This window comes from Chelonoidis abingdonii, chromosome 6 (genome assembly GCF_003597395.2).
Source record: "Chelonoidis abingdonii isolate Lonesome George chromosome 6, CheloAbing_2.0, whole genome shotgun sequence".
NCBI classification, from domain to species: domain Eukaryota; kingdom Metazoa; phylum Chordata; order Testudines; family Testudinidae; genus Chelonoidis; species Chelonoidis abingdonii.
Genome location: NC_133774.1, coordinates 103,808,415 through 103,822,134, shown reverse-complemented (window position 1 = coordinate 103,822,134; position 13,720 = coordinate 103,808,415). Strand labels below are relative to the sequence as shown.

Sequence of the window (13,720 nt, the reverse complement as noted above, 5' to 3'; positions counted from 1 at the left end):
TTCCATTAGTTTATTAAATTTTTTAATATATTTGCTTCTAAATTGCACATACTTTTCTTTGCACTGATTTTGTTACAGAATAAAATTCTATTTGAAAAATAATTCATCTTTATTGCTTCACAACAACATTAGCTGCAGAGTGCTTAGCAGTTTTGAAAGCACCCACTGTTACTGTTACAATGCGACAACTCATAGGATCAAAGACAGTGTAACAAACAAGCGTAAAGCAAGCACTGCAAAATACATAAGTGAATTGATGGAGTTATATTCATAAATGTACACCAAGCAACATAAAATTCCTAACGGGCCCCAAAACACCAGGGCCAAGTAAAGCACAGCTTTCCATAATGCATTACTTGGCTCACTGTTGAAGTGCTTTTTCAAAGCTGCCTTGAGCCATACAAACTTCACATTGAGCGCTTCTAATACTGCTCATGGCTGGCTGTTCAAACTCAGACAGCCACTCCACTTCTGCCTTCCACCCCGATGGCAACTTCCCCTCCACCTTTGCTTCACAGACATTATGCAGGACGCAGCAGACAGCTAGCTACATAACCTTTGCGATGTTTTTTCCCCACTGAGATCCAATCTTGTTAGCAAACAGCATCAGCCCTCCTTCAATCTACCAAAAGTGCATTCCACTGTCATTCTGCATGCGCTGACCCAGTAGTTGAATCTTTCATTGGTGCTGTCAAGTGTACAGCTTCATGAGCTAAGGGAGCAAGAGAGAGGCTGGATCCTTGTGATGGGGTGCATGAACCCAACACTGAGGAAGTAAAGGTTAAGGAGCAGCTCTAGGATGAGAAAACCCTGCCCAGCTGCCCCTGCTGGGCATGCTCACAGCAGACACAGAGCTCAAAAGAGAGCAGTTTAGTTTGGTCTGGGTAATTGGAGCAGGAGGCCAGCTGAGTGTTGCAAGTTCCTGTCAAGAAGCTACCGAGGCCTCACGTGGTTGGGCCTGGTCCTCAACACTAAGCTACCACAGGCCTTTCAATTGTGGAGACTGGCAACAACGAGCCATGGCTCAGAGCAGACACTTCAGAATGGACCCAGAATTACTGCCTCAATGGGCCCTGGGATGGAATCTGGTGGAGCAGGGAGAGCCCAAGTTCCCCTAGCCCTGGATGCTTGATGTTCACCACAAGGCAATGGGAGCGCTTGACACTCGCCAGGCAGTGCAACCAGGACTGGCCCTGAACCCCACCCGCCAACAGTCCCCCAGAATCACTACTGGAATTTCATCATCACCGATGGTAATCCGTTGCTCGGGGGAAAATAGTCTGCTTGTAGCTCTCTCAACAGTTCTGTATTCTTAAAGATGTGAGCGTTATGCACCTTCTTGACCAGCCAACATCGAAGTTGGTGAAGAGTCTCCAAGGATCCATCAATGTTTTCATCACCATAAAAAAGCCCTTTCTGTTGATTGACTCTGCAGCTAGGTGATCTAGTGCCAAAATAGGAATATGTGAGCCATCTCTCACCCCACCACACTGTGGGAACCCCACTGCTGCAAATCCATCCATTCTGTCCTGCACATTGCCAAGAGTCACATTCTTGCATAGCAGGACATGACTAATGCCCTGCACACTTCTATGGCAATGGCCCCCACAGTCAGTTTTCCAACTCCAGAATTATTTCCCAGTGACTGGTAGCATTCTAGCAATGCAAATTTCCACAGCTCAACCGCCACTTGATTTTCCACCATCCGTGCAGCTCTCATTTTGGTGTCCCTGCGCTGGAGGAATGTGGTGAGGTCGGCCCACAGACCCAAGATCATAGCCTTGTGCATATGAAAATTCTGCGGCCCTGGCTCCTCATCCCATTCCTCCACTCAGTGCTTATTTTTCAGTGCCCAAAGCAGTGCTCCAACATCTGCAGCTGCTCTGAATGCCACTAAAAACTTTGAATTCGTTCTCTCTCTGTCCCACAGCAATCTGTCCTCCAAGAAATCATGTTCCTTGCTGATTTGGTTCTTCTTATGGCTCTCCAAGTGTCAGAGTATCACGTGTCCTGTGCTTGCAAACTTATGACATTCGTGCAGACTTGTGCATGCTCCATGTTTCTGTCTGAGATGGTGAACAGCAAGAAGGCCTTGTGGGTTTGTGGGATTTTTTTAAAAAAGGTGCAAAAGATGACATTATGGGATCGAGCCACTTGAACACTGGGAAGTTGACCCCTTGCTCCCAGTCACCCCTGCATGGCTCATTTCTCCCTCACCATGCACTGCCAAAGTTTCCCAAAAGATAGCACACTGGAGAGTCGGGGGGGTTGCACACTGGGACACCTACCAATGGTGCACCACGCTATGCACTCTTGGTGAGCAACCTGAGCACCAACAGAAGGAGCCAGGTATGCATGCGCACAACTAACTTTGGTGGCTTTGTGCTAACTTCATTTGCGTTGACCGAAATTTGTGGTGTAGACGTGGCCTAGAAAGTTGGTAGATAGATAGCGTAGAGGATAAATGGTTAGAGTCCTAGCACAGCTCCCCAATTTCTGATTATGCATCCCGCACAGATTATTCTCCCTGCCTGCAGAAAGAGGCAACAATGCATCCTTCATGATTCTTTCTCCTTCCAGTGCATCACTTAAAATGCATCAGTGCAAGCTTTCAGCAGATTGACTGTGGAGTAAGGTAAGCCGGATATATGCGGAGCAGCAGGAGAGAAGAAATCTGTGTTGAACAGACTGGGGCACCACCACTTACACACAAACCCCAAAACCTTACCCCTTTATTACATGAACACATAGAAAGGGTCAAGCCTAAGATGAACAAAAGTATGCTAAAAACTCAAATATCACCAACAAACCACACTTTTCCCCCTAATTAATAGGTTTTCATTGTGTGTGTGGGGAAAGGGAGAACAGAGAAAGGTACAGCTGAATAATTTGGCTAATTTATGTATTAAAACAAAAATTTCTTTAGGACTGCAATGGAAAGTTCTAAAACTGCAACCACAGAAAATAAATAAAATAAATAATAATAAAGCAGCAAGATCTCTGAATGCAGGACCACACTATTCCTGCCTAAGGCAAAATGCCACTTCGTACTACATTTGGACCTGATTTTTTGCCCAGATCACAGCTTTGCTTGCCAAATGCTCTCTCCCACCTGTCTTTCAAACTCTTGTCAGTTTAGGACACACAGAGCAAAGGAATGAAGAGCACTGCCTTGAATCAGGAATAGATATAGTGACATCTTTCCAAAATAAAAGCCAAATACATCTCAATCTTATCTCTCTATTCAAACCCTGTGTAACTCCTCAGAGGAGTTTTCAAATGTGCAGTGTTTCTGTAGCATTAACAAATGAGTACAAGGATTAAGCTAATTTTCATTTATGACTCAAGGCAGGACTTGAATTCAGGCCCCCAGTGGCAGCAGAGAAGGGCTTGTGCACTAACTCGCTACAACATTTAGTGCTCATAAACATAACTTTATAGACCAAAGGGAGTAGTGGCAGTTTTTGATCTAGTCTTGTCAATATTTTCTCTCTCTCACACACACACACCCTACCTGTATGCATCAAACACATGACCTCCAGCAAGCAGACGGATGAACAGCTCTCTTGAAAAGTAATGACACTTTGTGGAACAATTGGAAGGATGGGAGAATGAGAATGTACTACGATTCTGACCGCAATACAATGCTTTGCAGCTGCACTACAAAGAAACACTGCTGTAAGCTCTGACTTCCCACCACTGATTTTACTTAAATGAATTCCTAAATTATACAGCATCAGGCCAGTCACCCTACTTCCAATGGCACCCCATGTCCAAATCCTGCCCCTGCACAAACAAACTTTTTTTAAAGCCACTATACACTTAAACTCTCCTTTCACGAACCACGCTCTCATTCTATCCCACACAAGCCAATAGTAGCAAGGTTCCCTCAGCCAGCACCACACCCTTCCCTCAAGTTCCCTGTCTCTCTCAGAAGGCATCCACAATGCACTCAAGCTCGTGAGAATGAATCATAATTTTGAGGTCAGTGCTTACAGAGAGTTAATCTTCCATGTATTCTCCTCAAAACATACAGAAGACATAAAAAAGAGGAAGAATATGACAGACAAAAGCTTCATTAGTATGTTTACTACCTAGAGCATCACCATTTGCTAGACCTACATACATTTCTGCCTACTTTTAATGCCCATTGTCAAGAATGTACCACAAATCATGTATTTCTAGCAATTTTTCAATCTATTGTATTAGAAGCCAGTTTGACAACGTCATTATTCTAAGCAACACTACATTGTACTTGACAGCAAATATTTTAAACTAAATTTTGCTTAGCACATTAGAATGTGATCTATTCTATAAATGCACTTATTAAAAATTCAGTAGAATATAATTTAAGACATTGATGTTGGAACAGCACCTTGGAAAATGAAATACAGTCACCATGAGTTTTACAAATCCAGAGAGGTCATTACAAAGCTCCACTTTTGTAACAACAACCACCACCAACTGCAGAGCATCTTTTAAGGCCAGTACCGGCAAACTACCACCTTACCTCTTGGGATAAGAATGGGATGACTTGTGCACATATAGCATTCAGCCTCTTGACAATTTCTGCCTGCACATAAGAAGAGGAAGAAAGTTAGTGTATTCTATATTTCTCAAATGTTAATGTTATCACATGTACAGCTAACATATCAAACTGCATCTATCAGTGGTTTTGTGTAACCATGTTCTAACTGGAATAGTTAATAAGAATAAAAAAATAATTCAGAGACCCAATTCAACAACAGGTGATGGCTACTGTTAGTCATTTATAGCTCACATTTTTAAGGATTTCCTCACAAAATAAGCTTTTGAGCTTCCACATGGTCTAAAGAGAATTTTCATTTCCATTATAAAAATCAGAAGGGTATCATGATGTCCCCAGGAGAAGAAGTGCACAAACCAACCATACTTTTTTCCAGTACTATTTTCAAACCTTACAAAAACCTCAAAATTATTGAATACTGATGATACATTTCATCCCCTCACAGGAAAATGGACAATTTAATTCAAGGAATATGACAATAACTCAACTGTAAGATAGAGGGTGTGTGTGTGTGTGTGTGTGTGTGTGTGTGTGTGATAAATAAAAACAAATAGAGAAAATATCTGAACTAAAAATATATTGTGGGAACATTACAAACATATGTAACTTCACTGAAGATAGTGTTAAGATACAGCTTGGACATTGCAATTTGAGATTCTGAATTTAGAAAAATTAAGTAATACTTAAATCTTTGATAGCACTTCTCGTGGATTAATATTAGAGTCATTTCACTGAAGTCATCTGATTCGCTGGAATTACTCTGGATTTAGACCAGTGTAACTGATTAGAATCGGATTCTACGATACTGTATTTCCACAGGGATGGATAGTTACATACATTTAACCTACACATCTCAACGTTGGTAGGGGAGATATCACAACAGTTACAATTACAGGGACTTTCTTAAAATAAATTCTACACGTCAGTTCCCCATTATACAGGAGGGCAAAATACTCTTTCTTGCGAAGTCACTACCAGAATGACAGACACTCATACTTGTGCAATTTTGGTTTCCTTCTTTCATCAGCAACCCTTTCAACCTTCTCACTACGCAATCTTTTAAAGAACAAAAACCCTTAAAAAAAAAAAAAAAAAAAAGATCTAACCAACAGACTAGTAAAGTATCTAGCATTCCATATAAAAATCTGTGTTATTGAAACATTACAGTTATAAAGCTATGTCATCAGAAGTCATGATATGCTGCAGCCACAGGTTTATGTGAAATTTTAACTTTGTTCCCTTGCGCATATGACGACACTTTTTGACACTCACATAGGACACATTTTCTGGTTATGTAGCAGTACAGCCTTCCTTAAGTACAGTTCACGAGCTTACACAGTTAACTACAAAGCTAATTTACCTAAAAATTTAACTGACCTATATATGCCTGCAATTTTTCAGTATCCCTCTTATGTATTAATATTAAGTAAATACAGTTTACTATGTACTTCTCATCTATGAGCAAGAAGACTGAGTTGTAGTTGCTAAAATTAACATTGCTGGAGCATTTCCTAACGAGGGTTTAGCGACCATACAATAAATTTTTATACAGAATTTCCTAGGTTTAATAAAAAAAAGCAACAAGCTATAGACACTGATCCTGCTGTTCTGCATTTGGCAGACCCCTATATCCACGAAGCACCCCACTGACTTCAGCAAGGCTCCCTTGGGTCCCTCACAAAGCAACTTGCAGAACTCAGGCCTTAATCTTCACTACTTCATAAATTCTCCCAACTTGTAAAATATCAGTAATTGTAACAGTTGGAAAGAAAATCCATGTATATTTTAAGTCATCCACAGAATAAAAGCAGAATATACCTTCCTCGGCTGAAAAGCTCCCTCTGGTGCCCCTGGAATGTATGTAGTAGCCTTACTTAACTCCTTTACAATTTGAGATTTACAGGTACTGAGGACAAAGGCCTGGTCAGAGTCTTGCCTCAGCCCGTGGCTTGACAGATATCTGATTTTCAATCAGAACACCCAGTCGAAAAGGGACGCTGGCTGCTATAAAAGTCTGGGCGGTGGCACAGCAGGGCTAAGGCAATCTCCCTGCCTGCCCTGGCTTTGTGTGGCCCCCGGAAGCAGCTGGCACGTCCGGCTCCTAGGTGCACGGGCAGCCATGGGGGCTTTGTGCACTGCCTCCACCCAAAGTGCTAGCTCTGCAGCTCCCATTGGCCATGATTCCTGGCCAATGGGATCAGTGGGGGTGGCGCCTGTAGGCGCAGACAGCACGCAGAGAGTCACCTGGCAGAGTCAAGGAAGGGGCAGGGCCGGGCCTGGGTGTTTGGTTTTGTGTGATTAGAAAGCTGGCAACCCTACTCAGCCCATACATGCTTTCAGTCTCCTTTGTACCCAACAGATAAGTTGGGTACTAGGGTTGCCAGGTGTCTGGTTTTTGACCAGAAAACCCAGTCGAAAAGGGATCCTGGTGGCTCCTGTAAGCACCGCTGACCGGGCCATTAGAAGTCTGGTTGGCAGCCCCAAACATCGGCTCTGCAGCTCCCATTAGCCAGGAATCATGACCAATGTAAGCTGCAGGGGCGCAGCCAGTGGGCAGGGGCAGCGCACAGAGCCTCCATGGCCACCCCTCCCCCTAGGAGCCTGAGGGACATGTCACCACTTCTGGGACCTGCCTGAAGTAAGCACCACCCAGAGCCCGCACCCCCTCAACTCCCTGCCCCAGCCCTGAGCCCTCTCCTGCAACCAAACCACTCATCCCTAGCTCCACCTCAGAGCCTACACCCCCAGCTGGAGCCTGCACCCCCTCCTGCACCCTAACCCCCTGCCCCAGCCTGAAGCCCCCTCCTGCAGCCCAACCCTCTTCCCCAGCCTGGTAAAATTAGCAAATGAGCGAGGGTGGGGGGAAAACAAGCAATGGAGGGTGAGGAAGGGAGTGAGCAGGACACTTCAGAGAAGGTGCAGGGCAGGTGGTGGGGTAAGGGTGTTTGGTTTTCTGAGATTACCAAACTGACAACCCTAATAGTTACATGTGCACTGAATATTCTTCCTTAGCTGCACTCTAAGAGTAAGCATAAATGTTGTACATAAACTGCAGTGAAAGGGCTCAGAGTCAGATTTTTAAGCCAAGAAAGGATCATTATGATCATCCAGTCTGACCTACCTAACATAGGCCACAGAATTTCACCAAGTGATTCCTGCATCATGTCTAGAACTTCTTGTTGAGCTACAGCATAACTTCTCCACATCAAAGATCATTTTACCTAGCATACTTAACTGTAATACTGGAGAAGTGCCTTTATGTCCATGCCAAATTTCAACATTCAAGCACAGCTGTTTCAGCTGTGGAACACACACACCACACACACCCCTTCCCCGACAAGCAGAGTCTGAGCCTGGGAACCATCAGCCAGAAAAGTGAGTTTCTGGAAGGTCTGAGCAATTGTAAACAGGAGGTTAGAAGGTAAACCATTATGCAGGCCTTAAGTATTAGTGGTCCCAGAATACTATGAAACTGCAGCACTTCAATGCTTGCTTCACACATGAAAGTCAGGCTTCCTGGACTTGTGGAGACAGCAGTCTACTCCTGGATAAAGTATTAAAGAGTTGTATGGGAGAAGAGAAGAATTTTTAATGATAGCAAGACATCTCAAGTATTCAGCTTTCGGGAGGGATCAACAAGAGGGTGGAAAAGACTAAAAGAAAAAGCTCGCATTTAAGAGTCAGATGTCTAGCCATGGGCTAACAATATTTTCTAGTTTTGCAGTTTATTTATATGAACAACATAAAAGTCCCTTGTTAATATACCCGATGCATATGCATTTTTAGGTCTAGTCAACCCCATCAGTACTATTCTTTATTGAAAAGTTCCAATGACATTAGGAATTATGGTCATCTTAGGGAGGCAGATGAGTGCACGTCAGAGTATAAAGTAGAATATAAGCAGTAATAAATGTTTGTACTTCATGGTCCTAGGGACACAGACATGGTTTTCATCTCAGGGCCAAAAGACCAAACACAACAAAAAACACTTGATCATACAATTTGATAGGCCGAGAGACTACTTGCACTTGATCTGAGCTCCATGGAGCCAACTACTACAAAGCTTTCCAACACACTGGTGTGTGAACAGTTGAGAGTCTTCTGATAGAGAACAAAGCAGAAGCACTGGTGCTTTGAGTATGGCATTCCACTAGGCAGGTTACTAGATGGGTCCTTCTCTCAAGTTATGTAGCTTTGAACTTTTTGCTGCCTCCAGCGAACGATCTTCAAACAAGACAGGCTTGCTTAGTGACAGTGTTCTTCATTCATGAAGGCCTGAAAGCGGAGGCAAGATGTGACTGGAACATGGTCTGCATTATTGCTGAAGGCTACAAGCCAGGAAGGGAGGTGGGCATAGAGACAAAGCATTGTGGAGCTGTAGCAAAGCCAGAAAGGACATTCAAATTTCTGTATTCTGGATCCACCAGTATTCAATCTGTGTGTCTCTTTCAGAGAGAGAAAAAACACAGTGAACCATTACTTTTCCACAGATTAATCCGCCGTACTTCTGTGTGGCCTTGCAATGATGCCAGGCACCCATGCTGAACCAATCTACAGAAAATTATCTAAGGTGGCCCTCGATGTTGCCTGGATACATTCTGAAAGCCACTGAGCTACCATGGACAAAGGTACACAGTGGAGATAAGCACTGTTTCCATTTTGGACTTGAAGGATATGGAAGAGAAGAGAAAGACATACTGGGCAGGCACTGGAGTAAAGGGGATGTGGGCTAGTGCATGAGTTCACATTTGTCACCTAAAGTAGGATGGGCATCTTTGCATTAAAGTATGCTTATATATTTGAGTTTTGGGCTGTCACATGTTTTCAAAGAAAAGGCTTTAGTTTCATGGTTTGGAAAAAAGAGGCAAATATCAAAACCATTAGGAAAAATTACAGCGGATGCATACTTGGTTAACAAAATCAGCCTGCTCATTGCTAAGTAACAGCCAAACAGTACCTATAAAAATATATCTATAGTGTACACCAATACATTTCACAGTTTATCCACTACTTTCTTATACCAGGAATACTGTGAACTTCTTAACTGCACAATCTTTAAAGGCCCTGATCCCACAGATATTCCACACAAGATTGGACCACTGGCATTAATACTCAAGTGCCACCAAATTATTTTGGCAAGATCTTTACTCCACTTAGACTAGGAAAGGCAAAGCAGGGCTGATTTTACAAATGGGTGAACAAAATGGTTTTGGCAGATGACTAGAGTTAGTTTAGGGCCTGTGTTTTAGATTAGATAACAGCAAATTCTCATGAGCAGTTATCATAAATATCAGTAATCTTGCAAGGTCAGCCAGTCTCAATTTGTAACCATATCAAAACTTAAAATAAATTCTGGATTTGTTTCAAAAATAGGACAGTGGAGGCCAGTTTGTCTCAAATGTTATGTACACTACAGTCTTCAGAGTTTGAAGGGGCTCACATTCAAGATTCTGGTCTTAGCTTCTCTCTTTTTGGTTTTGATACAAAGAAACAGTCTATCTAAATCATCTCACACTAGAGATTTTCACCTTTAACATCAACTAAGAATTTACAGTAAATAAGTTGCTCTGTGTGTTCACCCAAAACATGCATGAAACTACCACCAGCTAGACCAGGTAATTAGACGAGGAAGACACTAGCTCAATTTGAGAATAAAAGAGAGGAAGAAGGAATCTCGTCTAAAAATAAAGCCTTGAAGCACCCTGACATTCTTTATTAGTCAAATACTTAGGTGAAAACACTTTAATTGGAAAATTTTAGGCATTCTTGTAGATTATAAAAACTCTTCAGGGGCAGGGACTGTTTTGTACAGGGACTGTTAGTGCACTGTCTGCACTAAATTAGGAGTACACAAGTTAGAATTGTTTGAACAAACTTAAGACTTCTTCCACTTCCTTCTTTCCCATTTAACCAAAGCAAACATATGTTCACAGTAAGCACATCTACAGCCTGTGTTGTCACAAGTCCTATTATAAAGGATAATGTAAAATGCCCCCCAAAACCAAACACTTGTGTATCTTTTGCAGGAATAAAGCAAATGAAGAAATTAATCAAAATCTAAAGAACTGGCATGGATTCATGGAATACATCATTAAAAAGTATTTTGTCTAGGAATATGCAGTCCTTCACACAGTCAAGTCTGCAGAGTAGTATGACAGCAGTTTTAGTGGGCTGAACTATTTATTACAAAACATAATAAAGAGAGTTAACCCCTGGAAGCCAGATAATGGAATGGCACAGCAAGAAATCACACTATCTACAGGGATAGGCACCAATAACGTGGGTTAGTATTTCAGTGGGCCTGTGGTTATTAAGCCCACACAATACCTCCTACACCAGTTTTTGTTGCCTAACAGGCAAAAAAAGGCAAGAAGTTTTAAATATAGATTATACATAGAAGAAAGTTTTAAAAAACATTCATTTTAAAATTAGTTGCTTTGTCAATGAATATCTTTTTGCTCTGAGATGCTTTGACACTGAATTTTTCACAATCTACGTAATTGGCAGAAGGGGATTGGGGCAGTATGATTTCATAAACGTAAGCAGCCAATTCCTCACTTTGAAACTAAAGTTGCCTCGGAAACACTACTGCTTCCACGAGCCATCTAATTTTGCCTCTTTTGTCTCACGGGACCAAGCTTTAGAGAGACATCATTTATTTACAGGCCTTTCCACTGGGCTTCAGTTATCGGCCAATAATACTGTGGACACACACTTCTAATAGCCCATGTTTTGAAACCAAGTCTAATCTAATGGCGCAGAGCCCAAACTCCTTTTCCAGCACAGCCATTAAAGGATGTAGGTTATTGCTGTTGTCACCATTGATATTTGTCATTGTAATGTAATTAGGACCCTAAAATGATGCATTACAGCCCTTGGCACAGCTTCTATTAAAATCTTTTCTTCTGCTCACTGAACTGCGACCTGCTTTCTGATAAATAACAGACAGACAGCTTTAGGGTGAGGAGCAAATTCATCAAAGTAGTATTTTTCAGCTTTGGAAATAAGGGCGGGCGAGGAGAAAGAGGAGGAGAGGGAACCTAAGAAGAAAAGCACAAGAAAAAAAGCCACACAGCACATTTGAGTTTCATCTGACTACTTGACATTCTGATTGCATCTGATGAATCTTGCTTAGGACAATATATTCCCAGCCTGCGAATCACATAGTTAATCAGAGTTCTAATCTGCTATCCATCAACCTATGCCAGCACTGTAACTTCCAATCAAATTTATAGGTTATGTGGGTCATGCATCCCTGAGCAACTACATTTACAGATATCCCATTTAAACAGGCACAGATTCTGAAATGCTGTTAAGGTTACTGAATGTTAGAATACTATTCAATGCTTTATGAAAGCTCCTGATAAACAGCTGCTAAATTATTGTCTGTTGATGCTCCGATATACCATTAATGGCCCAACAAAAGGAAAATTGTTCATGCCAAAAGATAAAAAAAAAAAAAGGATAGTTTTTGCTGCCACAGTTCGTCAAATATGTTAACACTGACACTTCTATTACTTCTTTCCCAAGACAGAAAGATGTTTGTTTCTGCCTAAAAACACACCAACATTGAAACCGAAAAGTGGGGTAGTGGTGTTTTTGTTTATTTATTTTGTAACTAGTCTGGTATTAGATTATTTTGTTGATATAACTGCAAAAACAAAACATTCTGTTTAAAATACCTTAAAGGGCACAGATATGGAAAGATTAACAACAACTTTTTTTTAAAAAGGCAAATAGTGAAACAAAACCTTTACGAACTATAATATATTCTTCTGTAACGTTTGGTCACCTATTTGAAGGCATTATAACTAACCAGGCCAAATTACGACCCAGACAAAAGATCTAACACTTACGTCGGTCAATGTGTCCTAATCATTATAAAATACAAATGTAACTGCTTCAGGCCCTGAATCAGCAAACTATCCCTTGCAATCTGTACTTGAGGCGGATTTTTAAAGGTATTAAGGCACCTTAAGATGGAGATAGGAGCTTAGTGGAATTTTCAAAAGCACCTACCGGCATTTTTAGATGCTCCAATACCTTTAAAATTGGGCCCTTCGGGTAAAATTTCCAAGAGCACCAGAGGGACTTATGAGCCCAAGTCTCATTTTCAAAAGAGACTTTGGAGGCAATCAGGAGTCTATGGGTATGTCTACACTGTAATTAGACACCCACAGCTGGCCCACGTCAGCTGGACTCGTAGGGCTGACGATCTGTTTAATTGCAATGTAGACATTCAAGCTTGGGCTGGAGATCAAGCTCTGGGACCCTCTAATTGCAGTGTAGGCATACCCACCGGCTCCTTAAAGTCAGTGGAACTTGGAATTCTGAGCCTAAGTTCCAATGACTTTCAAGTAGACTTACGTGCCTGAGAGCTTACTAAGTCTCTTTTGAAAATGGGACTTTAATGTTGAAGGGTAAAACTTTCAAAAGCAGCTGACTTTAATTGAGCTTAAACACATAATTAAAACTTAGGAACATGTTTAAGTGCTTTGATAAACAGGGATGAATTTAATCATGTGCTTAAATGTTTTGCTGAAGGGGGCCTAAAAACAGAAAACAAACAGCTCTATAAAGTTTAGATATTAAAATACCTAAGCTACTTTATAGGAAATTCAAAATTAATTTGTTGTTTAAAATATTGGCATTTGTATTCCTTTAGCAGGGGAAAAACAAAATTGGGATTTTATTTATAGTACATAAGGTTAGGAAAAATATTTCCATTATGTTTCACAATGTTTCATAGTTATTACAATTACAAAAAATAGTTAGAAAAGAATTAAAACTGGAGACTATAAGTCTGTCACTGGAATGAGAACAATAACTACTACATATGTATTGTTGAAACAAAACAGAAAAATAATACACTATTGGGAAACCCATTTCAGTAATCAGTAGAAAATGATCAAGACCAGTTATTTCAGATTTAATTTGTTTTACACAGTGCAGCCTTTGTCAAAAAGATCTAGTTTATTAAGTGCTTACCAAAAACATATGCATATACCCCCATAATAGCTAAACAAGCATTTCATGAATTAGTGGCAAGAAACAAAAGTTTATTACATTATGAGACATACTACATGATTCTGAATTAAAAAAACAACAACAACACACAATAAACTAATCTTAGTATTTCACACAAAATTAACTCTTCTTTCATAGAGAGGAGAA

The 13,720-nt window shown here is 41.1% G+C and overlaps 1 protein-coding gene across 8 annotated transcripts in view; it reads right to left on the bottom strand.

Annotated features, from left to right (window-relative positions):
• Window positions 1-13,720, bottom strand: part of LOC116834810 (transducin-like enhancer protein 4) — a 117,603-nt gene that overhangs the window by 80,208 nt on the left and 23,675 nt on the right. For all 8 annotated transcript variants that reach the window (XM_032797122.2, XM_032797125.2, XM_032797126.2 and 5 more), the window contains one exon: window positions 4,511-4,573. In XM_032797122.2, coding sequence (XP_032653013.1) covers window positions 4,511-4,573 — 63 coding nt within the window. The remainder of the gene's footprint in view (window positions 1-4,510; window positions 4,574-13,720) is intronic.